This window comes from Pteronotus mesoamericanus, unplaced genomic scaffold, assembly GCF_021234165.1.
Source record: "Pteronotus mesoamericanus isolate MK-2021 breed Mesoamerican mustached bat unplaced genomic scaffold, CSHL_Meso_final scaffold_476, whole genome shotgun sequence".
In the NCBI taxonomy this organism is placed as follows: Eukaryota; Metazoa; Chordata; class Mammalia; order Chiroptera; family Mormoopidae; genus Pteronotus; species Pteronotus mesoamericanus.
Window position 1 is genome coordinate 83,456 of NW_026555318.1, and position 25,501 is coordinate 108,956.

The 25,501-nt window shown below is 39.1% G+C and overlaps 1 protein-coding gene and 1 non-coding gene across 2 annotated transcripts in view; both read left to right on the forward strand.

Annotated features, from left to right (window-relative positions):
* Window positions 1-25,197, forward strand: part of BRCA1 (BRCA1 DNA repair associated) — a 53,031-nt gene extending 27,834 nt beyond the window's left edge. Inside the window, 13 exon segments of the mRNA XM_054593639.1 lie at window positions 1,724-1,895; window positions 5,875-5,998; window positions 8,524-8,714; window positions 11,023-11,330; window positions 13,546-13,633; window positions 16,475-16,552; window positions 17,051-17,091; window positions 19,237-19,320; window positions 22,029-22,083; window positions 23,616-23,689; window positions 24,076-24,136; window positions 25,051-25,157; window positions 25,159-25,197. Coding sequence (XP_054449614.1) covers window positions 1,724-1,895; window positions 5,875-5,998; window positions 8,524-8,714; window positions 11,023-11,330; window positions 13,546-13,633; window positions 16,475-16,552; window positions 17,051-17,091; window positions 19,237-19,320; window positions 22,029-22,083; window positions 23,616-23,689; window positions 24,076-24,136; window positions 25,051-25,157; window positions 25,159-25,197 — 1,422 coding nt within the window.
* LOC129087087 (U6 spliceosomal RNA) lies at window positions 6,854-6,960 on the forward strand. The gene has a single exon (XR_008530870.1). It is a non-coding gene; the product is annotated as a U6 spliceosomal RNA (small nuclear RNA).
* Window positions 25,198-25,501: the final 304 nt, after the last annotated feature.

Sequence of the window (25,501 nt, forward strand, 5' to 3'; positions counted from 1 at the left end):
AATCAGAGTAGCAAAATGGGAAATGGAAGAGTAGGGCTAATTTGAGAAACTGAAGAATTGGAATGAAGAAAACTTGGTAACCAATTTGGTTTTGGTCTCCCAAATGTAATTGCCTACAGGAGAATTGTCTAAACTATAAAGTAATTCCTTTGGAAAAACCCAAAGGAAAGTTAACCAATTCTCCCATTACTGTTTTTTCTGATTTTCTAACCTATTTAATGGCCACGTGGAGGTTAGATGCAATGGTCATAACAGCAGTGTCGAATACAGTTTCTAAAGCTTATGGGGCTGTGGTTTCATTCGAAATATACTTCGTCAGGCTTTTTGATTAGCAGTGGAACTACTCACAAGCGCCACATGGTGGCAATGGCGCTGTTGGAGACTTTGGCAGCAAACCCGTGTCAGGGCAGCACTGGAAGCCTTTGTGGAGTGGGGAATACATTTCTGGTCATAAAAATGTCCTGAAAACTATTACCTCCATGTAGCATGAGAAAGTAGATGGCTAGTTTTTAGTGGAGGGCAAAGCCATTTTCAGGGATCAGAAGAAGAAATAGGAAGGTGAAACAATCTGTGTTTCCCCAGGGTTTGCTGGTGACCATTAATGTTCTTTCTAAAAGTAAGGAATAAAGATATATTTTGTAAATCTCCTTAATTATCAGATACTTTGCTTTGTTTATCAAAAACCTTACACTTAACAGATATCCTTCTGAAATGGGAAATAAACATCATGAGCCCCATATACAAAGAAGAGCCCATTATCTTGAGTTGAAACAATAATTTTCCTTACATGGTTTCCTAGGGCTATTTCTGTTGATTCTTTTCCCTAACAGGACCTTCTCTGTGAAGCTCTCTGGGTACACCGTTACCATCTAGAATGGCAGTACCATGTGGGCTCTATCCCCAGCACTAGGACAGTGTCTGACATATATATAATAGATGATCAACAAATAGTTGTTAAATGAACAAGTAGATAAATTAATGAATTAGCTCTTTGTTCTTTCTGTTTGAAACAGAATGTTCAAAGAATCCCAGAAAAAGAAGTGTTCTCACAAGCCAGAGAGCAGACATTTTTATGTGGACTAACCTAAGTCTCCTATGAATCCCACTATACTAAATCTTTGAAACATAGCCTGTGTAAATGTTAACAGAGTCATGCTAATTTTATTTTTTTAAAGATTTTATTCATATTTAGAGAGAGGGGAAAGGAGGGAGAAAAAAAGGGAGAGAAACACCAGTGTGTGGTTGCCTCTTGCATGCCCCCCAGTGGGGACCTGGCCTGCAACCCAGGCATGTGCCCTGACCAGGAATTGAATTGGTGACGCTTTGGTTCACAGGCTCACACTCAGTCCACTGAGCCACACCAGCCAGGGCAGAGTCATGCTAATTTTAAATATCAAAAGTGTTTAACCACCTTAATTATTTGTTTTGCTCCTGAACTTTTAAAAGAAAGTGCTGTAATCAGATTCAAAATGACAACACAATAAAGCAAATCTATTTGGGAGAGTTTGAGGGACTTTTTTTCCTTCTTTAATATCATTCTGAAATAATTTCATGGGCATTAATTGCATGAATATGGTTGGATTAAAAGTTGTTCAGCCAGAATTTATAATACCATACTAGGTGATTTTAATTCCCATGCTAAAATTAATTGGTATGACATAGTCTTGCGCTCTGGCAAGTTTCTAAAAATGTATAACTTTCTGTCTTTTTTTTGTGTTTGCAGCAGAGAGATACCATGCAAGATAACCTGATAAAGATCAAGCAGGAAATGGACCACCTGGAAGCTGTGTTGGAGCAGCAGGAGAGCCAGCTTTCCAACAGGTCCCCTTCCCTCATAGCTGATTCTTGTGCCTCTGAGGACCCACTAGATCTGGAACAAAACACATCAGAAAAAGGTTTGAAATATTGGCTAAATTCCTCTTAAGCAAAAATCTTCCCCTTCTTAAATCTTTATCTCCAGAAAAATGTGGACCTAGCTTGAACATTTTATGATCTTTGCTCAGCATATATTTTTTGCATCACTCCATGGGTGATTTTAGAGCCTTGGATCTAGTACTTGCTTACAGTTAATTTACCATTCAGAGAGGCCAAGGTAGTCACAAAATGTCATTGTCTGACTGAGTACCCATGAGGAGTCCATAGGAAGCTGAGTGTCATGGGAGAGATTGGAAGTAGGTAACCCCATCAGTTTAGAAAGCTTATTTTTTAAGAAAACACTTATATTCCTTACAGTACAGGTGCCAGATCACAAGCCCTATTCCATGTGTCTTCTGGTTTATAGGAAGAGATGCCCTTTACTTCAGGAACTGCATCTTGATCACAGAAATCCCAATTATGTGGCAGTCAGGTGCTTTATCCCAGCATTATAGTTATTGACAAAGCCAGATGGATCTCTGAGGAGGCATTTGGAGGAAGAAAATGGGTGGAGTTGATCAGAGCTGACCTCCTTTAAGAAGTGAGAACTGAGCTGAGGGATAATGTGGCATAAATGAAGGACAATAAAATGAAATTTTGAATATTTACAGTGGTACCTTGGTACTCATCATTACTTTGTTCTGACAAGTAGCAAGCAAGTGATGATTGATGAAGCATTTTCTCTTGTGGGGCGGCATTATGACCTGTACAAGTTCTAGCAAGTACGATCAGTGGCGAGCAAGTGCCGAGTGCTGAAACATTTCTCGTCAAAATGCGGCAAGTACCAGGTTTGACGAGTTCTGAAGACAGTGAGTTCTGAGGTACCATTATAATTGGAAGGAGCATTATGGAAGACAGCACATTGGACAGGTTTTTTAAATAGGGCAAATATGTAGCCAAGTAGATGAGAGGTTAGGCACAGGCATGGGTTTCAGAGGGGGAGCTGGTGCTTATGAATAGGCAGGTGTGGCGAGACCTCCTTAAGTGTTCTTCATGACTATCTCAGTGATACCTACCCAGCTAACTTAGTGTCCAAGTCATCACTTCCTTCCCAGAGTCATACTTGGGGCAATAAGGCCTTCCTTTGAGTCTTTCTAGGAATTCAACTCTTAATTACTCAGAATTGTGGCCTTGGTCAGGGAGTGTGCCTTGGGGTATTTTTATGTTTGGGAGAAACAGTACCTTATGTGTGAGAAGTTAGAAAATCTGTTGCTATGGCAGTGATTCAAATGTATATCCTTAAATGCATTCTTTGTAACCGTATCTTCATTAGTTCAGCCCCCAGATAATGAAGCCCAAAGTCTAGGCCCCAGTACAATTCTCTTCTTTGAGGTGCTTTTACCACCTTCAGTCTAAAAACAAACCAGACCCTTAATTTTTATGCACAACTTATAAAACATTATTGTCTGGCTTTGATCATGTGTATAAATCTATCTCATCTTTGGAGGAAGGGTGTTTATTTTTTCCTGAAGATCTGTAAACAAACTGTTTCTCTGTGGCTTTCTTTTTTAATTTTATAGATGCTGTATTTTCATATATTTTTATTATAGATTTAAACGTTTTTGAAAATTTCTGAATCTCTATATAAAACATTTTTGTTAGGTTTTACCTTATCCTTTACAGTAAACTTAATTCATTGTTGTAGGGTCATTGCATCAAATGTTCTGCCCTCAGCATAGATCTGCCCTATTGTTTATCTAAGGGTCATTCTCAAGCCTGCATAATATTTTTGTGGAGCACTGGCTGGGTAGCTCAGCTGGTTGGAGCGTCATACCAGTACACCAAGTTTGCAGGTTCGATCCCTGGTCAGGGCACATATAAGAATCAACTAATGAGTGCATAAATAAGTGAGTTAACAAATCAGTGTATCTCTCTCTCTTTCTTCCACCACTTCCTCTTTCTCCCTAAAACAATAAAAAATATTTTTGTGCAAATGTGTTTACTTACCCATTATAAATTATGTGTGCCTCCCTCTGCAGGTAAAGTTATTTTATATCAGGCACTTTGGTGTTTTTTTCCTCCTGGATTACCTGTTATTCATAAAGCAAATATTAGCATTTGTAAGATCATAGTCCATTATAAGGGAAGTGATTTTCAGACACATCTGAGCTTCTTTTATCCCGTAGTACATTTATTCCTGGAAGTACTTGTTAAAAATTCCTAGGCTCCTCCCCTGGAAGTTCTGAATCAACTGGGTGGATGGCGTATGTCCTTTTTAAAGTTGAATTTTGTTACGGGTTCTATATTTTATAGTTTATCATGTCTTCATATCTCTTTTCTTCTTCCCCAATATCTTTTCCTTTGATTCTCCCAATACTTTGCATAGTGCTTGGCATACAATAGGCAGTCAGTAAATTTATTAAATGTTTTGTCTGGTCAATATTCCCTACCCATGAAAAATATATAACATGTTAAGGTCCCCAGACAAGGAAATGATTTAAGGGGGACTATGGTACTGTCCCAGTACTTGGGCTCTGGATTCTTGCATTATTGAAATAAGGATTAAGGGAAAAGAAGAACAGAAAAATTTTTGCCCCATGTTTTTAGGTACTATTGAGTAATCGAATTCTAACTCAGTTTAACTTTTCTTCATAGCTTTATCCCATTGTAGTGAAAAGAGGACCTCATATGCTAAATGTACAAATGTGATGGAAGGAATTTTTACTATCTGTGTGTCTGAGGCTTCCTCCCTACCCTTTTACTTTGTTTAATAACCCTTTCCAGTGGTTAATTTTGTTTGGCATGATTCCTTAGAAACCGCACATTACCCTTTACCAATTATCACCCTATATTTTGGGGGAAAATTATACCTGTATTAAAAAGGTTTACATCTGCAGTTGAAAGAAAAACCTGCATAGTTAGACTCTGCCTATATTCAGCAGCTGGTGGCTCTGAGGCAGAGTTCTTGTGCCGCTGGAAATTCACAGGTCCAGAAGAGATGAGCACAAGGAAAACCATAAATAATGCATTTGAGAATTAACTCAGGAAATCAATAATGATTTCCCCCCAGGTCACACAGTGTCTTAAAAAACAATCTAATTAATACAGCCCTTTGTTTACATTTTCTGCTTCAATTTATGGATTTTAGCTCTTCTGATAAAAGCTTGAAATAAATTACAGTCATCAATGATTTTTTAATGGATAGAAGACATTTGTAATTTTTAAGTATTTGTTTTTGCTTTTTAAATATTTCTGCCTTTAAGCTACTTCCTAGAAAGCAGTGGCACAGTAATACATTTGGAGGAATTAATAAATAAAAAGGATATACTAACGTGTCAGATCTTTGCCTTGGGTCTGTTTTGTGTTTTTTCCTTTCTTGTGCCATTTCATCATTAGTTCCATGTAGTCAGGGTTCCTTAAAAAGTCAGCACCTTGGTTTTTTTGTGTATATGGGGTTTTTTTGTTTTTTCTGTTTTTCTTACTAATTGAAAATATGAAACAAAATTTCACCTGTTTTTTCTTTCTCGTGTGACACCTTCTCTCTTGTTTTCCCACACGTGTAAAAGCTCACACCCCGTTTTATAACGTTGGATGCAGAGGCAGTAAGGATGGAAAAGGGAATGTTCTTTGCTTTCCAGTACTTTCTATTCCCTGTTATCTAAGGGGATTTGAGTATAATTTCATTTCATTAGAGATTAAAAAAAAAAAAATTTCCCTATTCTTGTTTTCTTATCATTCAAGGCCAAAAAATGTAAATCTATGGGTTTTTCAGTCTCGTCTCAGTTGGGAATCCTTATTTACCCAACCGTATAGTGTTCCTTTTATTTATTTATTTATTTTTTAGTTCCATTTGGTGCTGGCTCACTTGTGTTTATAAAATTCTGTCTGATATGCTTGCTTAAAAACCAATTTGATTGTCACAGGTTGCTGCTTTTGAAAAAAAATTGATATACTCACCTGAATTATCACTATCAGGACAAAACAGTAAATTTCTTTGTTTTCTCATTCCTTTTAAAACAGCACTACCATCAGAGAAAAGTAGTGAATATCCTATAAGTCAGAATCCAGAAAGCTTTTCTTCAGACAAGCTTCAAGAGTCTCTGGATAATTCCACCAGTAAAAATAAAGAAACAGGAGTGGAAGGGTAAGAAGTAGTAAACGTCAAATTAAGGTATCTAAGTAGCATCTTTAATTATATTGAACCCTTATTGTTAAATATTTTCACCATACTGTCTCTAGTTTTTTTGTACACAGACATTTCTAACCTCTCGTTGCTCTAGGATACTTTTTTTTTTTTTTTTTTTAAGATTTTTACATTTATTTTTAGAGAGATGGAAAGGGAGGGAGAAAGAGATGGAGAGAAACATCAATGTGAGAGACACATCAACTGGTTGCCTCTTGCATGCCCCTAACTAGGGACCTGACCAGGAATTGAATTGGCGACCCTTTGGTTTGCAGGCCAGCGTTCAATCTACTGAGCAACACCAGCCAGGACTAGAATACTTCTTTTATATAATTGTATATAGGCTTTTTGGGTCTACACAAGGCATGAGCTACAACATGAGAAATGCAAGATACATCCATTCCTTCTGAAGGTCAGAATAAAGCACAGAACTAAAATCTAAACAAGCCTGAAGGTTAATGGTAGATTTCTCCTAGGAAGCCGTTGCCCTAATTAAAGGAAAAGTTTTTGCCTTTATTCACTCCAGAAACTATTCATAATGTCTTTAAGTGTATCTGTTCAAATCACTATTGAGATTAGACTGTATTGTACTGTATATATTTTCAAAAATATGGCCCTGGCTAGTGTGGCCCAGTGGAATGAGTGCTGGCCTGCAAACCAAAGGGTCGCTGGTGTGATCCCCAGTCAGGGCACATGCCTGGGTTGGGGGTCAGGGCCCCAGTTGGAGGCATGTGAGAGGCAACCACACACTGATTTTTCTGCCTCTCTTTCTCCATTTCTTCCCCTCTCTCTAAAAATAAAGAAAGAAAATCTTTAGTGCTCGCTTCAGCAGCACATATACTAAAATTGGAACGATACAGAGAAGATTAGCATGGCCCCTGCGCAAGGATGACACGCAAATTCGTGAAGCGTTCTATATTTTTACATTGCAATAAAAAAAAAAAATCTTTAAAAAAAAACCTACTTCTCATTTGATCTTTATGACAACACTGTGAAGGTAAAAAGACAATATTATTCCTATTTGATAATTCAGGAAAGAGCCTCAGGGTCATTAGAGTCAAATCTCACTGCTCTACGAAGGAAAAGGAAGTCATATTTGAGTTCCTACTGAGTGTAAGTATATTTATCTTTCTGATAATCATGACAAAGTTGTCAAAAATCTCATCACGCCTTATTTTCCAATCCTCTTGGATTGGGCCGAGGATGTATTTTTGAGGCTGAGGATCGGCCCTGTGGCTGCGACAGAATTAAAAGGTCTGGCCTCCATAGTCACTAAACACGTGTTCATTTGTTTATTTTTATTGTTAAAGATGTATTTTGTAATTATATTCTATTGATTATGCTATTATAGTTGTCCCAATTTTTTCCCCTTTGCCCCTCTCCACCTAGAACCCTCTACTCCCTCAGGTAATCCACACACTATTGTTCATGTCTATGGGTCATTGGACCCATGTTTAGAGGTAATGACTTCATTGCCAAGTTTTAACTAGTTAAGCTAACCACCTATTTAATATTTAGACCAAACATTTCTGCCCTTCCTCCCCCTTCCTCTAAGAGACTCCTGTTAAAGAACCTACACATATGATTGAAATTTCTCCTACTAGACTACTTAAGAGCAGCAGTTTAGGTCTTGCTCATCTTTAATCCACACGGCTAGTTTCAGTGCCTCACAGTCAATACCCAATAATTGATTGAATTAAGTAGCTGATCTCTGGGGTCCTTTAAATCTGTTAAGTATCACCCTGACCAGTGTGGCTCAGTGGGTTGGGCATCCTCTGGCAAACTGAAGGGTTGCCAGTTTGATTACCAGTCTGGGCACACGCCTGGCTTGTGATCCAGGTCTCCAGTTGGAGCACGTACAAGGTGTAACCCATTGACATTTCTCTCTCACATTGATGTGTGTGTGTGTCTCTCTCTTTCTCCCTCCCTTCCCCTGTCTCTAAATTAAATAAATAAAATCTTTTTTTAAAAAATCTGTTAAGTATCTTATTTAGCAAAGTCCTAAAATCTGAAAGAGTAAAGGAGTTACTTACTTGAATATAGTTGTCTAACTATATTTTGTAACTGGCTTTTGTTTTTAGAATGACTTAACGTTGAAAAGGCAGGAAATAAGGATGATTCTATGAATTTTGCTGAAATTGGGTAGAAAGAATGAGTATAACAATGTCAAAATTAATCAACTTTCTACTTTCATGAGAGATCCCTGGGAACTCATGAATTTCACTGAGTGGTGGTAGATAATTTGCTGAAATTTGCTGACATGCTTTTAAACAACAAAGAGATATACTTATTGCCTCAGACCAGATCCTAGGGGGAGACGTTCTTTGTCACCCCTGACATGTTGGGAATCATGAATTCAGACTTTTGGCCATCATTTGAGTATAGCTCTGACAATGAGCTGTTTCACTTATGCTTTGGCTGCCCAGAAAGTATATGTCTTTTCACACAAAGCTGTGGTGATAGTTTTCTTCTTTCCTTCTTTCTAGGTCTTCTCCTTCTAAATCCCAGTCCTTAGATGATAACTGGTATATGCACAGCTACTCACAGAGTCTTCAAAACAGAAGCTGCCCATCTCAAAAGGAGCTCATCAAAGGTATTGATATAGAAGAGCAACAGCTGACCAAGTCTGAGGCCCAAGATTTAATGGAGCAGTCTTATTTGTCAAGACAAGATCTAGGTAATATCTCCTCTGCTCTGTTGGAGAAAACACTTTTATTTTACTCTGAATCTTACTTAACGATATTCTGGTTCATCATCTTTATCTTTCAGATGTACTGGTATATCATGAATGCATCTGGTATACTTAAACTCATTTTTTAAAAATAGCTGGAATGTTAGTCAAAGTTTACTTGAAAATTATTGCAGTTGTTAATTTGTCTATATTGGGTTAACTCTTTTTGAAGATGAGAGAGTCTTGGTGTCCTCTTAAATACTTTATTTCAACTGTTAGGTAAGAGTTCTAGAGCCCTCGAATAAAATTTTAGGCCAGTCCTTGATTGAAAAATGAGTCAATTCTCCAAAGTAAGTTCTTATTTTCTGAATAAATGAATATAAATGACTATATATTCTATGCCTTATAAATCACTTTAAATGAATGGTGTGTTTTATGGCTTGTGAATCAAAGTTTGAATTACTAAAGAAAATTTTAAATGAATCCTCAAAAACACATTATAATAAAAGGTGCTCTTTGTCATCTAAATGTGGTATTTGGCCGTTTTAATTAGGGTCATTTTAAGAATCTCACACATTCTACTTAGCTGAGCTTACTTCCTGATGGAGTGAAATTTCTGAAATGTTTCTCGATGGTCTTCTATTTTTAATCGGGTAATGATACCTGATGATTTATTAAGTGAAAAAGGTAATTGATATCATCATGGATGACAAAACAAAAATTGAATATTTCTCATTTTCAACCTTTTGTTCCCTTCCTTGCTAAAGCACTATATGTGCATTGCCAAACAGTTAGATAATATAAATAATAAAAAGGAATATTAAAACTAGATAAAATAAATGACCAAAATTATAGAAAGCATACCTTATAATATAGAATGTCATGGATTCTAAAATGCAAATTTTTTTCATGGTAGGACTCTAAAATAGGATAGCATCTTAAAATCAAAGGCATTCTTTTTTTCTAAATTTTTAATTTCAGTAAAAACATAAAATTTATCATGGTAATCATTTTTAAGTGTTAAGTAGTGTTAAGTATATTCTCATTGTTGTGCAGCTATTCTCTAGAATTTGTTTATCTTGCAAAACTGAAACTGTACCCATTAAACAGCAACTCCCCATTTCTCCTTACCTTATTCCCTGGCATTCACCATTCTACTTGTTTCCAAGAGTTTAGCTACTTTAAATACCCCATATAAGTGGCTCTGGCTGGTGTGGTTGGAGCATCCTGTGCACTGAAAGGTCTCAGGTTCAATTCCCAGTCAGGGCACATATCTAGGTTGCAAGTTCAGTGCCGGGGTATTTCTCTCTCACATCAATGATTCTCTCTCCCTCCCCCTTCCCCGCTTTTCCATTCCTCTCTCTGTAAAATTCAATAAATATATCCTCGGGCAAGGACTAAATATATATGTATTTAAATACTTAATATAAGTGGAATAGTACAGTATTTGTCTTGTGACTGACTTCTTTCACTTAGCATAATGTCCTGAAGGTTCATCCATGGTTGTAGCATGTGACAGGATTTTCTTCTTTTTATAAAGCTATTCATTTAGCTTTTTAAAAACCACTGTATGTATAAATCACATTTTATTTATTCAATCATCCATTGATAGGCACTTGAGTTGCTTCCACTCTTGGCTATTGTAAACAATGCTGCAATGAACATATAGGTGTGTGCGTTTCTCTGTTTTATTGTAATTAAACGTAATGGATGAAGAGTACGCCATTGGAATAGATGTACCAATCTATTATTAGGCATTTAGGTTGTTTCTAAAACTTTTATAAAAAATATTGCAGGGAACACTTCTATGACTAAACTCGTGCGTGCATCTTTTATTTCTTTAGGGTACATTTTAAAAACTTGAATTATTTCCTGGAAGTGTAAACACACAAGACTTTTGGAATATAATGCCAAATAGTCCTTTAGAAAAGTTAAGCCACTTTGCACCTCCACCAACAGTGTATTAATTAAATTAGCACACCCATTTTTCTTTTAACCTAACTCGATCTATCTTTTTTTTTAAGATTTTATTTATTTGTTTTTAGAGAGAGGGGAAGAGAGGGAGAGAAACTTACGTGTGCGAGAAGAACATTGATAGGTTGCCTCTTGCATGCTTCCAGCTGGGGACCTGGCCTACAATCTGTGTGCCCTGACGGGAACCAGTGACCTTTCAGTTTGTGGTATGAGGCCCAACCCACTGAGCCACACCAGCAGTCAGGGCTTGATCTATATTTTTAATTCTTAGCAGAGATTAGACTTTGTAGTTCAAGATTTATTGTCATATAAATTAAACTTTCCCCCCCATTTCTTTCAGAGGGGACTCCTTCCCTAGAATCTGGAATCAGACTCTTTGATGACCCAGAGTCTGATTCCTGTGAAGACAGAGCCCTAGAGCCAGTTCATGTTTCCAGTATACCAACTTCAACCCCTCCATTGAAATTACCCCAATTTCAAGTTGAAGAATCTGCCAAGAGTCCAGATGCGGCTCAAACTACTAGTACTGCTGGGTGTAATGTGGGGGAAGAAAGTGTGAGCAGGGAGAAGCCAGAAGTGATATCTTCAACAAAAACAGTCAACAAAAGAATATCTATGGTCGCATCAGGCCTGACCCCAAAAGAATTTGTAAGTATATCCATATGCATTTCCCTAATAACTGAGACTTGAATAATGTACTACAAATACATAACTTAGAGGAAGAAATCTAGGAAATAGAAGCAATTCTATGTAATTTAATTTCCATTGCTAATTTCAGAAATTTTGGACCTCGATAAAACTGTAACGTGGGTTATTTTGTATATATTCACTTAAGGAAATAATTATTAAATATTAGATTATAGTTTTGGGTATGATATAGAACATTTTAATTTTATTTTTATTTTAAAAAGCAAGTAGATGTAGCTGTCCTCCCAAAAGGCATCTTTTCCCCACCTTGACTCACATCTGAGAGAATGAACAGGCATGATTAACTAAATTCAAACTGGTTCCAAGAACACTGCCAGATAATGACATTTCTCCAGTATTTATTTGCCTTAATCCTGGCTTGTCACACAGGTATTTAATAGCCTGACGTATCACTTCCACCCTACAACACCCATTTTTCCTATTAGGATTTTGACATCTCCTTGATCTCCTCATGGGGGAAACAGGAATTTGTTTCACACTGTGGAAAAATACCCATTAAAATATTGAGACCAATGAAACATTGTTTCTACTTGGACAGAATATAAATTTTAGACATCTTAGAAATTTACCTTCCCCGTAACTAATCACCATTGGTATCACTTCATAATAAAATAATTGAGTGAATATATCTTAAAGAACCATAATAAGATGACACACTAGAATGTCAAATGGATTAAGTAGTAGGTGTAATTTTTTACACACTGAGAGATGACCCAGTCATTCTTAGTATCTTTTTCAATATATGCTTCCTAGGATAAGAACCATCTTTCATTCTCATCCTAAGTTCTCTAAGCTCAGCATCACATTCTCTGTGGCCAGATGTGTCCCTCTGCTGAAAGGGCAAAGTAAGCTATGTCTGCCCTAGAAGGTACAATGAATAAATTCTCATCAGTAATTCCAGAATTCTAATTTCAAAACCAGGTGCCCAGACCAGCTATTTGCCCTGAAAATTCATAGCTGTGTCTATGTTGCTCTTGATCATTTGCCTACATACCTAGAATTCCCATTTACTCTTTGAAAGTTAGCATTCCATGTTTTGTGAGTTCGGCTTTTCAGAAAAGGCTAAAATGATCTAATCTCTCTTGCCATGGGCGAATCTGAGCTGCAGATTAGACTATAAGTGGCTTGGGTACACATTGTCTTTAAACAAGCAAAGAGGAAAACTTTTCAGCTCTATTCAGACTCGCTGAAGTGTGGTAAATTTATTATGAAAGCTGCTGACTGCATTACACATGATTAATTCTGAAGCCCATATTAAGATGATCTTTTCAGCAGTTGCTCTTCTCACTGAACACTGTTTCAAGGCTGGGATTTCAGCAATTAATCAGTTCAGAATTGCTAATGATCCAGGCAGAGGGCAGTGGCAAAAGCGGGGAGGATATCATTATCTTCTCTAGCTTGCCTTTTTAGTGCCCTGTGGCAATATGGAATGAGGCAGCATGGAAGAAAGATGGACTGATCGCTGCCATGGCGGTATTGTGCAGCGCATAAATGTTGGCATGGGTGGCAATGGCTAATAAATGATGGCCTTGGTAAACACTGTTATTTACCAAACAGTAGCTACTAATTATGTCAACTGTGTTCATAATGGATCTGGTTAATTTCTTTATCTGCCTATTGATTTTTTTTTTTTCGTTGATAAGTAATAGTGAGATGGCTCTAGATTTCTTTTGGGAATAATATGAGTCTCTTCCAGTTCTTCTCCTTAAGAGGAATTGATAGTTTTTGCACTCTTGACTTGAATGTTTTATAACTATCAGAGGATTGTATCTTGTTTTTAAGCCATATATCTGTAGAATAACTTTCTGTGTAAGCTAGTTACCTCTCAGCTTGTACAGTGTAGGCTGATAAATCTAAATTATAGTAGAGTATCACTCTGCAAGGGAATACAATGATATCTGCTATGAAGGGGAATATTAATATTATTTTGAGTCCTTGGTTATAGTTCATGTCTGCTACCATGAACTACTTTAGAATTTCTTCTTCTGATTTGTACATAATTTGTATTAAATTGCTATTTACTTTGAGGCTTCAGACATGTTCGAATAAATGTACCTTTTCTGAGGAAAATGGAGATTCAAAGTTAAGATAACTAATATCCTAAGCTATGCACTAGAGGTAATTTATAATAACATAATATTTTATTTGATTTCAGATGCTTGTGCACAAGTTTGCCAGAAAACACCACATCACTTTAACGAACCTGATTACTGAAGAGACTACTCATGTCATTATGAAAACAGGTACACCAAGAACCTTTATAGCATGTGTCTCATTTGTTGCATAGAACTACATGAAGAAATGGGAGTATTTGTTAAGCATAGCATGGGATGAAAGTCTTCCTTTAGTCCATCAATTATTATTTTGTGAAAGAAAAATAATAGTTCTGCTATTTCCTGACATCCTATAGTTTTGGGTTAGGATCTGAGAGCAGTCACCCTGGCCAGTGTGGCTCACTTCGTTGAAGCATTGTCCCATAAACTGAAAGGCTGCGGGGTTGGATTCCCAACTGGGACACATACCTAGGTTGCAGGTTCAGTCCCTGGACGGGGTGCATACGAGAGGCAGCCGGCCAATCGATGCTTCTCTTTCACATTGATGTTTCGCTCCCTCCCTTTCCCTCTTTCTAAAATCAATAAGCATGTCCTCGGGTAAGGATAAAAAATAAATTAATTTTAAAAAAAAGATTTGGAGAGTGGTGAACCAGAACAATGAACCACTTCTGTTAGTCCACCCTGCCTGAGCTACTCTGTGTGACGGGCTTTCTGGGAAGGCAGAGCGCAAGTCCTGGAGGAGCAGACGGGGTAAAGAGGAGAATGGGACAGGAATGAGTGTTCAGAATCTGGGTGGCTGGAAACCCTGCCTCCATGTCAATTCCATGTCCTAGCTCCACACAAGCACTAGGTTGAGGGTGGTTGAGAGTTTTTCAGGAAACAAGTCCAGTGTAAGCTCTGAGAGAGCCTATCATGTGAAAAAGGAACAACAAAAGAAAAATTCATTTGTCCTTCAGCTTCTCCTTTTTTAAATATTAATTATGACTCCCATGAAAACGGAGACCTCAGAGGCTTTTAGTTGACCATGAGCTAAATCTAAGTAAACATTTCAGGGCTGCTAAATAGCTTGTTTGAAATTGGGCCTCATTAATACAAGCCTAATGTCTGGAACAACTGAAGTAAAAATCCTGATACTGCCCTCCCCACCCCTCACTTACTCTCGGATGGAGTGACTGCCTGGAAGGTATGTGCTCTGTTTTGAGCACCATATGCCTTTTTTTTCAGCTGGTCACTGACACATTAGTGACCATTTTTCCAGAGGTAAATGATGAGGATGGGGAAAAAGAATTCAGATTAGCCCTGGCTGGTGTGGCTCAGTGGGTTCAGTGCCGGCCTGCAAACCAAAGGGTTGCTGGTTCAATTCCCAGTCAGGGCACTTGCCTGGGTTGTACACCAGGTCTCCAATACGGGGCATATGAGAGGCAACCACACATTGATGTTTCTCTCCCTCTCTTTCTCCCTCCCTTCCCCTCTCTCTAAAAATAAATAAATAATTTATTTATTTATTTTTAAATTCAGAACAAGGTTATCTGAAGAACAGATGGAGGAATGAAGCCCACTGTCTTCATATATTTGAAGAGTTGTTATCTGGGAGTTAGACTAGTTCATGGGCTCCAGGAAGCAAAAACCAATACATGCATAGGAGATGCAGCTCTTAAAAGCTTTCTAACAAAATTCGCTCTCTGGAAATATAATGGTCCACTCTGTTGGCATTGCTACAGGTGTTAGAGTAGAGGGTCCAGACTCTTTGCCAGGGGCACATTGCCTTAGAACTTCTAAGATGTTAGATTTCTACTGTATGTAGATCATACCACAGAGTCAGAGGGCAATACAGGAACCAAATGCCAGTCTTCAGTGCTTAGAACCAAGTACTATTTTAGAAATGAATGTCATTAAAGTTTAATGTATCTTAAGCTACAGGTTTGCATCCAGGCTCCTGGAAGGTGAAAAGGAAACTTTAAAATGTAAATTTAATCTGAAGTAATTAATCTTTAAACTCAAAAGCAGTATAACTTTTGAACTAGAAATGAGCTAAAATTTCTGAGTTTAAAGCATATTATTAAATCAAGTTTTGCCCCCGCTGGTGTTACTCAGTGGATTGAGTGTTGTCCTGCAAACAAGAAAGGTCACGGATTCGATTCCTGGTCAGGGCACATGCCTGTGTTGTGGGCCAGGCCCCCAGTTGGAGGCGCGGGAGATGCAACTGATCAGTGTTTCTCTCACACATCGATGTTTTTCTCCCTCCCCTCTCTCTAAAAATAAATAAAATCTTTTTTAAAAATCAACTTTTGCAGGAGTTAAACAAAAATCTATAAAACTGTGATGAAAGAAGAGATTTTAATAATTTGTAAAGAATTCTGTGAGGAAGAGTGGCTATTGCTACTACTGGCAGATGGGCTGCTGTGTTTAGGATTTAGTTAAATGTATTTCTTTCTTCAGTTTGTTTATTCTTCAAAGGGGGTTTTGAAATACTAGGAAATAAGTGATTCTTCAGCTACTAGTCTCTGAAATACTTAGGTAGAAAGGAGAAAAGCCATGAAAATACTCTTATTTTCCTGTCCCTCTCAGAGGAATTAGGAAATTAGGATTTCCCAGGTAGAAATCTGGGGGTGAAGATTTGTAATTTATGTTGACATTTCAGATACAGGATTTCAACAATACTCTTCTCCTTCCACATTTTGCCATCCAGTAAAATAGATCTTCCACATCCACATGTATCAATATTACAATGTGGATAATTCCCTGAATACGGTAATCGATGTCTCTAGCTAGTCTTGGCATCTAGAAGATAGGGCAGACATTTTCTCTGGTTGTAACTTCCTATCAGTCTTTAACAGCTTCCAAAGATCTGCACATGTTGGTTATAATTAGAGGTGCTTCCAGCCTTTGATTCTAACACTGGGATATTGGAATCATTGATCCAGATTGATTTCAAGTATATGGAGCTGGACCTCTTTAGCTTGTTAGAGCAGCACTTCCTGATTTTGTTTTCAACTTCTGCTAATCCTTCAGATATTTTTCATTCTGCAGATGCTGAGTTTGTTTGTGAACGGACACTGAAATATTTTCTGGGAATTGCAGGAGGAAAATGGGTAGTTAGCTATTTCTGTAAGTACAGTGTATTTTTTTCCTCCTCCCTTTAACACCTCAGAATTGCATTTTAACACCTAAGGGTTTTTTGCTGATGCTGAATCTAAATTACCAAAAGGTCTTTAACGATAACACTAAACTAGCTTTATCTTTAGTGCATGTCTCTTTGTTCAGATAAGCTGGTGACGTTGGGAAAATGGGTTTCTTTTTATAACTAATAAGACCTAATTGCTCCTAGCAATGTTAGGGTTAACATACGAACTAGGGATTTATTTAATAATAGGCAGAAATTTGTGTGCAGCAGGCACTGTTATAATGTTTGGATTAAGCATCAACTATGTCTCCAAAAGGAAGTCTCTGCTACAAGTCTTATTAAAGAGCTATGGCTTTATTGAGAGGGGACCTCTGCTCAGTGTTATTCCTCCCGAGCTCTCATGTGAATTGCTTCATTGTCCACCTTGATGAAAAGAGCATGTTCTTCTGCATTATGACCTGTCTTTTTTGTGATCTCTTTAGGGGTGACCCAGTCTATTAAAGAAAGAAAGATTCTAGATGAGGTAGGTACTTAATGTTACAAACTAATCAAAAAAAAACTTGGTGCCATTGAGTCATACACACACTGAAAATTTAGCTGCTCCCTTCTTTGTACAACTTTCCACAGACTTCCTTTGATGATAGGACTCATCAAGCGTTATGCAGAGCAGCCCTGACCAGTGTGGCTCAGTTGGTTGGGCATTGTCCTACAAAGTGAGAGGCCACCGGTTCGATTCCCAGTCAGGGTACATGCATGGGTTGCAGATTTGGTCCCTGGTCAGAGCTCCTACAAGGGGCAGCCGATCAATGTTTTTGCTTCCTCTCTTTCTCCCTCCCTTGCCCTCTCTCTAAAAATAAATAAAAATAAAACCCCTCCCCCCAAAAAAAGTTAAGAAAATTCCTTTATACTGATACACAAATCTATTTGTTTTGAAATCAAATTCCATCAAAGAGATGTTACTTTTTATGATACTGAGAACAGTGGGAGGTAACTAAGATGAATGGAGGAGGAGGAATAATTTTAGACCAAAGCCATCTAAGAGCTGCTGGTGACAACAGATCAGGGAAAATAAAACTAGCAAGAAGCTTTAAACTGTTGTGTACTATTCAGTGTATTCATAATTAATTAAGTGATGTTTTTGTTAGTTTGAACTTTCATTCAGCAGCTTATGCTATTGGGAGCCTACTGTGTGCTGGGCACCAGGAATACAGCAGTAAACAAGATTGACAGGTCCATACACTTGTCTGATTTTTGTTCTGTTGAGGGAAAATACACAATAATAAGGAACATTTAAGATACCAATAAATACTACAAATAGCAGGTTAGTGGCTGTCTGGAGGCAGGTATTGGCTACTTTTTGTGTTTAGTTTAAGACACAGAAAAGAATTGGCCTTGAAAAATGTAGGTAACAAAGCATAAGCAGAGGAACAGTAAGCATAAAGGTCATGAAGAAGGCATGAGCTTGTTTGTTAAAGAAAAATAGAGTTGTAGCTGGAAGGTGGTAATTGGTAAATAATATGTAGGGAGCAGAGATGAGACAAGGAATTGGAGAAAATTAGAGACAAAGGCCAGATGAGATAGGATTTGGTGTAAATCATGGTAAGGAATTTGAATTTTCTGTGTAAGGTAATTGGAGACATGGAGGTGGTAATAAGAGATTGGTTTGACATATATTTGGAGATAGGACTTATTAATGGGTTAAATTTGCAACATGAGGTAAAGGGAGGTGTTGAGGGGGTAAACCATGGGATGGATGTTAGTAGTAGTAATAGTGGGAGGGGGGTTAGAATCAAGAGCTCTGTTTTAAATGATATCAATAATAAAATCAATTTTTAAAAAAGAGAGCTCCATTTTAGATGCGTAAATTTGGGCATATATGCTAGACATCTAGGTAGAGAGGTTAAGCAGGGACAGGGGCATAATCAAGCCTATAAATTTGAGAGTCATTTCCAAATAGATGACATTTACCATCAGACTCTTCTCTCCTAAGTGACTAGGAAGTGTTAAGTAGTCTTTCCCCTCATTTCAGACTGTGGTTATACTATCATGACTATTTTGTAATACTCTTGGCAACAGATATGATCTTCCCCTACAATCTGAGTTTTAGTCAGGATTGTTTTTATGCATTCTTCCATACATTTCCCCCAAAAGGTGTAACCTCCCCAATCCCATTATCCTCATCCTTGACCAATCAAAATGGTGATTAAGAAAAGCCTTTTTCTTCAATGTATTAAATGTATTGAATATATTTTATCATTTTGGCTTCATTAACAAAGTCTCTCAATGCAAATCTGAGAAGCTCTTAGATGGTAATACACAATTGATTTAAGAGGTCAGGAATTCTCTAGTTATCTTTATAACAGCACGTATTAGCAGTCTAATCTAAATGCTAAGTGAATGTTTTGAGAGGACATAGATGTTGAAAACTAAAATACATTAAGTCCCAGTGAGGTGAAAAACCAATTGTTAATTTCTGCCCACAAATATTTGCTTCAGGGAATTGATTTCAGCATCTGAGATGCTGGTCATTTCATCCAGTCCACCAGAAAGTGTGATTTGGGGGAAGCAGCCTAGCAATACTCAATTCCTTATATAAAACTCATCTACTCTGCTTCCAGTGAAGGAGGCTTCTCTTTGACCCCTGTGGCTTGGGTTTGGTTTCTTTCAGCGTGATTTTGAAGTCAGAGGAGATGTTGTCAATGGAAGGAACCATGAAGGTCCAAAGCGAGCAAGAGAATCCCAGGACAGAAAGGTAAAGCCCGCCTTCCGCATGTATTCCAGCCCCCTTAGTTTATCTTTTAAGGGGTATTACATATTGCTAGGTACTTCCCTATAGGTTCTTTTCTCGTTCTAGCCAACAAGGTAAATAAGTATTACATCCATGTTATGAATGGTTTAGAGAAGCAGTGTAATTTAGTCCAACCTGGGGTTGAAATCTCAGCTGATAAGTGGAAGAGCTGGGATTTGAAACAGATAGGAATCTAAGCCTTTGCCCTTTGCACTTCACCATAGTGTCTTGCTCTAAAGCAGTGTGGAAGTGCTGTAAAGGCGATGTACACAGCGCGGTCAGTGGATGCATGGAAGAGAAAGTGATTGATAATCAGTAGCTAACATCTATACAGTGTTCACTGTATACCAGTACTAAATACTCAGACGTATTTTAACTGATTAACAATTTTACAGCAAACCTCTGAGACGTGTACAGTAATTATGCCTATTTTATAAATGAGAAAATTACTCAGAGAGTGGGGTAAGTTGCTTGAGCTCACACAGCCAATTGTGAACCCATAGCTAGAAATTGAACCCAGGCAGTCTAGCTTCAGTATCTGAGCTCTTAATGACAATATTATAGTTTCTTGGGAAATTATAGAACGTTTCCCCGAGGAGAAAAATAGATTAGTCTAACATCTTTGAAAATCAAGGACTAGAGGCCCAGGAACACTCAAGTGATGTGCCCCAGATCATCCTGTAGCAAATGATGTGGCCAAGCCTATGTCCTGCCCTGAGGGAGAAGCTCAGGCAAGATTTCAAACCTGCCTGTCAGGCCTAAGCCGATAGCTTTCTTAGGTCCCCAGCTGAGTGTGTGTGTTTCCAGTCTGCATTTCTCCCTGTTTCAAGTGCACCGCCAGGCATTTCAGAACATCCCTGCAAGGAGCCCCTTCTGTCCCTTTACAGAACTTGAGGGAGAACCAATAAGAGGTGATTTTCCAAGGAAAACTGCTTTGGGAGATGATCACAAATCAAGCCCTGGAACTCTGAACCCTTGGGATCAGCCCACCCTCACCTTTTTAACCTCTCCAGGAACTTCCAGATGCCAAGGAAAGCTGTGGCCCTGCTTTTGCGTTCACCCAGGGGAGTTCTGCAAGCAGCCATTTGTTTCTGTTCCCCTTCTTCAAGCAGAATTGGCACCAGATTTTCCCCTCCTTCAAAGGAAATTTCAGTGTTTCGGGGGTTTTCCTGCATTTGGGGTGGCAGTGATGCAAAGGACCTGGTCAAGTAATGACATTTGAAGATACAATTTATCACCGTAGTATTTTCTCGTGGAAAAGAAATGTATTTATAGAGGTGAAACTTCAAATTTCTTATCCCATAACTAGACATACTCATCAGTGAGAACCAGCCCGGGTGGAAAAGAATTCCAGTCTTTTGTATTTTTTGCAGCGACTTTGGGCTCCAGCAGGCTGCCCAGGGAGAACTTATGAGCATCTAGGTCCTCTTAACAGGTTGGGGATTCAGTTTATTCATACGGCGAGAAAGGCACAGATGGAAGCTGTCGCTTAAAACAGAAACAGATCTGTTTTAGTGTCCTTTCTCATTCCTCTGCCCTCTGGCTATAATGGGGGTGGTAGGATATTTCTTAAAAGGTAATCATGTGCTTTTAACTTCCTGATTTTTCTCTACCCCAGTCTTATATTTGAAGCAAGGCGAGTTCTAGGCCTAGGCAATTTTTTTTTTTTTTTTTTTTTTTAGTGGAATGAGGAGAAAGAAAGAAGGTGAAGGAAACGAGGTTTACGCAAATGATATATATCCAGCCAACTGTCACAAAATAGATTTCTTCTTTTAAATGATACCCCAGTCTTTTCCTAAGAGCCAGTGCCAGTGCATGTGTAAGAATTTGTCCAACACAGTAGTCACCAGCCGTATGGGCTGTTTAAATTGTAAATAAAATAAAATACGAAGTTTTGTTTCTCACTTATCTCAGCCACATTTTAGGTGCTCAGTAGCTGCATGTGACTCATAGCTACCTTACTAATACAAATATAGAACATTTCCATCATCAGAGAGAGTTCTTTTGCATGGTGCTGTTGAGCACTGTAAGTGGAAGAGGCCCCTAGGAGGTGCGGTGTGGTCTGTCTCCTGGAAACCAGGCGGTCAGGTCAGCTCGGTAAGGGGAGGCAGAACCAGGCTTCACTTCGTTGTTCCTCAAAGAACAGTGGGCGTTCTCAGAGCAGTGTGGAGGCAGGAACAGATGCTCTGAGGCCAGGACAGAAGGGGGGTGGACATAGAAAATAGATGTAGACCTCTCTGCCATTTAGAGTCATGTAGATTTAGTTAGTACTGATGTACCAAGTTTGAATAAACATCAAATGTCAGCTAAAAGCTGAATTTCTTGCCATTAAACAAAATAAGGACCTTTTCCCCCTCTCATCTCTAACAAGTGGAGTCACCTAGAAAAAGTCATCAGGGAGAAGCCTGGGCATGACTGACGGCAAAGCGGGATGCTCAGCCCTTGACTGACAAAGCATGACTGGAGAGCAGATCAGCTGCACACACACTTCAGAAACGTCTCCTAAGTTCCCCCAGTGTTCTGAACATTGGGCTGATTGTCTCTGGGAAGTAGCAGCAGAAATTATCAGATGGTAAAGAAAAGAAAAAAGGAAGTACTTATTTTCTGAGAGTCTCTTTATGTTGTTTTTTAATAAAACTCAATGTTTTTTGTTTCTTTTTTCTCTATCCCAGATCTTCAGGGGCCTAGAAATCTGTTGCTATGGGCCCTTTGCCAACATGCCCACAGGTAAGAGACAGAGATCTGCAGAGTCCAGCACCAGCCTTCCCCTTACATAACAGAATGTACAGGAGGGATCATCTTATGGGGGTTCCTCACATTGGTGAGAGGTTGTTCTATTTCTCTATTACCTCTCAGACAAAACTGGACCTAAATGTTACCGTGACCAAAAAAATAAAAAAAATAAAAAAAATAAAGTAGCTTTGTGCCCCTTCTCAAGAGCTAGAAGGCAGTGAAGAATCAATATCTAGGACACAGCGTGTTCTGTGTTCAGATGGGGTAGAGCTGCTCTTACCTACTCTTTGGTCTAAGAAGGGGGGAGAAATAAGCTAGGGGGATATTCTGTTCGTCCTAAACCATCTTCATTTGATAATGAAGAAAGCACAGCAGCTGCATATGCCCCCTGTATAGGCCCAGAGCAGGGGAAGGCTTGATAAACATTTTCTCATTAAATTTGACGCTAAATGCAATGTTGTTTGGGAGTGCTGTGGGGCTCCACTGTGGAGTTGTGTGATGCCTAGGCCCTGGTATATATGTAGTTTTGGTTTGTTATTTTCCAAAGGAAAGGTAACTACCTCTACCCCTGTGCCCACTTCTGCCCCTGGGATCAAGACCTCTTACTTTTCAGAAGAGGGTCTTGCCATCTGGTCAGGGATACATGATGACTGGCAGCAAGAAAACCTGGCAAAGTAATTTTGCTTCTGTCTTCTTTATTGGTTATTGATTGAGTCTTTATGAATTTTCCACATGCCACACATAGACTTCCCAGTGTTTTTGCACTTTGGTATAATGAAAACCAGGGCCTCTAGTGGGTATCATTTTGGAGATGAGTCAGTTGACCTCAATATATTCAAACAAAGAGGAGCACCTTAGCAATCTCCAGAAATAGGTTGATAGAAAAGAGTACCCAAAGGGGTCCAGAAGCCACCCATTGGTCAGTTCTCCTAATTTTCCAGGCACAAGTCAAATCCAGGTACAATCTCATCTGATTTCTAGTCCCCTGACATTGTTGATACCAGCTTACCATTTAGCCTTTCCAGCTGACATACTGAGTGTCTGTCCAGGATTACAAGGGTTTTTCTTTTTCTTTTCTTTTTTTTAATAAATTGTCTTCCCATCTCTTGACATTTACAGTAATTACCACTGAGTACGGTGCTCTCAGTGGCTGTGATTGTCAATTACCAGCATAGAATTAGGCAAGGAGGTAGGGAAGACAGGAGGTATTTTTCACAGTATCTTAGCCAGCAATTTAGCAAATTAATGGAAATTAGGTCTTGTGTTTTATTTCAGAGACTATTAAACCTTATCTACCAAGTGGCCTTATGGGGACTGATAACCAAAATAGGTAGCATATCAATGACAAATAAACTTAGAATCCATACTCCTCTACTTTAAGGCCTTTCTGTCCCTTTGGGGCAAAGAGATAGGGACTCCCACCGAGAAGTCTTGTTGTAAGTCTTCTCTCAGAGGAGTGTGGGGTACGGGACCAGGGTTGAATGTGTAGGTCACTGTGGTGATTTTCTGTCTAAATGCCCATGCAGATCAGCTAGAGTGGATGGTGCAGCTTTGTGGGGCTTCTGTGGTGAAGGAGCCTTCAGCGTTCACCCTCAGCGAGGTAAGCGTTTGGTGCCCTGTCAGGGGGAGGACACGGTGTTCTGTCTGGTGACTGAGCGAGGCGGCCCCCATCAGTCCCCGTGAACCACCCCTTCGTGCCTCAGTGTAGCCCAGGAAGCTTGTCTTCCCCCCAAGCCTTCTCCAACCACGTGTCTGTGCCAGAAGACTCCATCTGTAAGGGGCGGGCAAGGACCTGAGAGCCAAAAGTGTTTCAAATACTGAGGGAAGTCTCTTTCCCTCCAGTCCTTTTTGCCATGTGCCCTTCCCCCTCCTCTGTGCAGTTGCCCCAGAGCAGCCTGCTTTAGTACACATCAGGAAATGGTGAAGTGACCGTTCCCAAAGTCCTGTTCTGATAGCCTCAATGTTGTTTCCTCCCGGGGGATGCAGGGCACTCACCCGATTGTGGTCATGCAGCCAGAGGCCTGGACAGAGGACAGCGGCTCCCATGGTAAGTCCTGCTGTCACACATTCATCCAGAGGAGTGTGGGGTAGAGAGCCCACGTTAAGTATGCAGATTACTGTAGTGCAAACACACTGTAGTGTTTTTAGGTCTAAGTTTCCTGCTGAGATCAACTGGAGTGGATGGTGCACCTGTGTGGGACTCCAGAAGGCCACAAGCATGTGTCTGTGTCATATGGAGTCCTGTGTCACCACAGGTTACCTGGTGCTTAATTAACACAGTTCTTAACACATCTGAGGTGCTCAACAAATATTTGTTGAATGAATGAATGGCTAAAATGTCCTTTTAAAACTTTTTTGTTGTTTGTTGCATTTAAAAGTAATCCATGAACTACATCCATTGGTGGGTTAAATATGAATATTCATTACATGAAATAGAAAGGAAAATAAACAATAAAAGAATCCCAGTAATCCTGCCACTTAGAGATGATCACCATAAAATTCTACCAGGAGTGTGTGTGTGTGTGTGTGTGTGTGTGTGTGTGTGTGTACATATATGTCACATGAATGCATAAAATTCTACCAGGAGAGTGTATGTTCACATATATGTCACATGAATGTGATCATGCTCATCATACTCTTTCGCTTTTTCACTTAAGATATTGCAAATATGTTTCCCCATCATTAAGTTTCATTACTCTTTTGCTCTCTTGTGATGACTTTTCTTTTAACAGACTAGAGCTCGTGTTACTAAAGTTGTCAGAAGCTGGAGGCTTTCACCAGCAGCCACTCCTCAGCCTTCTGAGGAATGTTCTATGTCCTGAAGTATTGCTTAAAATTAACTCTTGCTCCTTCCTCAGTAACCGTGAGAACTCACAACCAGGCCCCCAGGCTAGACTGACTGAGTCTGGTCTGGTAAAATGTGAATTGACACTAATTTTTGCTTGTGTTCTCTGTCCTCAGTGATTGGGCAGATGGGTGAGACACCGGTGGTGACCCGAGAGTGGGTATTGGACAGCGTAGCCCTCTACCAGTGCCAGGAGCTGGACGCCTACCTGATCGCCCAGGTCCCCCAGAGCTGCTGCTGATTCCCACCAACCATGTGTATAGTGTATATAGAGCCTGTCTACATAAGACCCCAAGGATAAGCTCAAGAAACGGCCTTTTTCCAGGCCCTGGATCTCCTCGTTAGTCCTTCTACAGTCCTGGTTACTAAATATTTTGTGTACTTCAGCCTGAAAAGAACTTTTGGCTGTGCAGGGGTCCCTTAAAGATTTTCTGCTTCAAGTCTCCCTTTGAAATCTGCCATGAGCACAAAACTGTGGTAATTTTTCACCTGAAAAGAATTTTAAACACCACCAATTGAGCAAGATGCTGATTCATTATTTATCAGCCCTATTCCTTGTACTGGGGC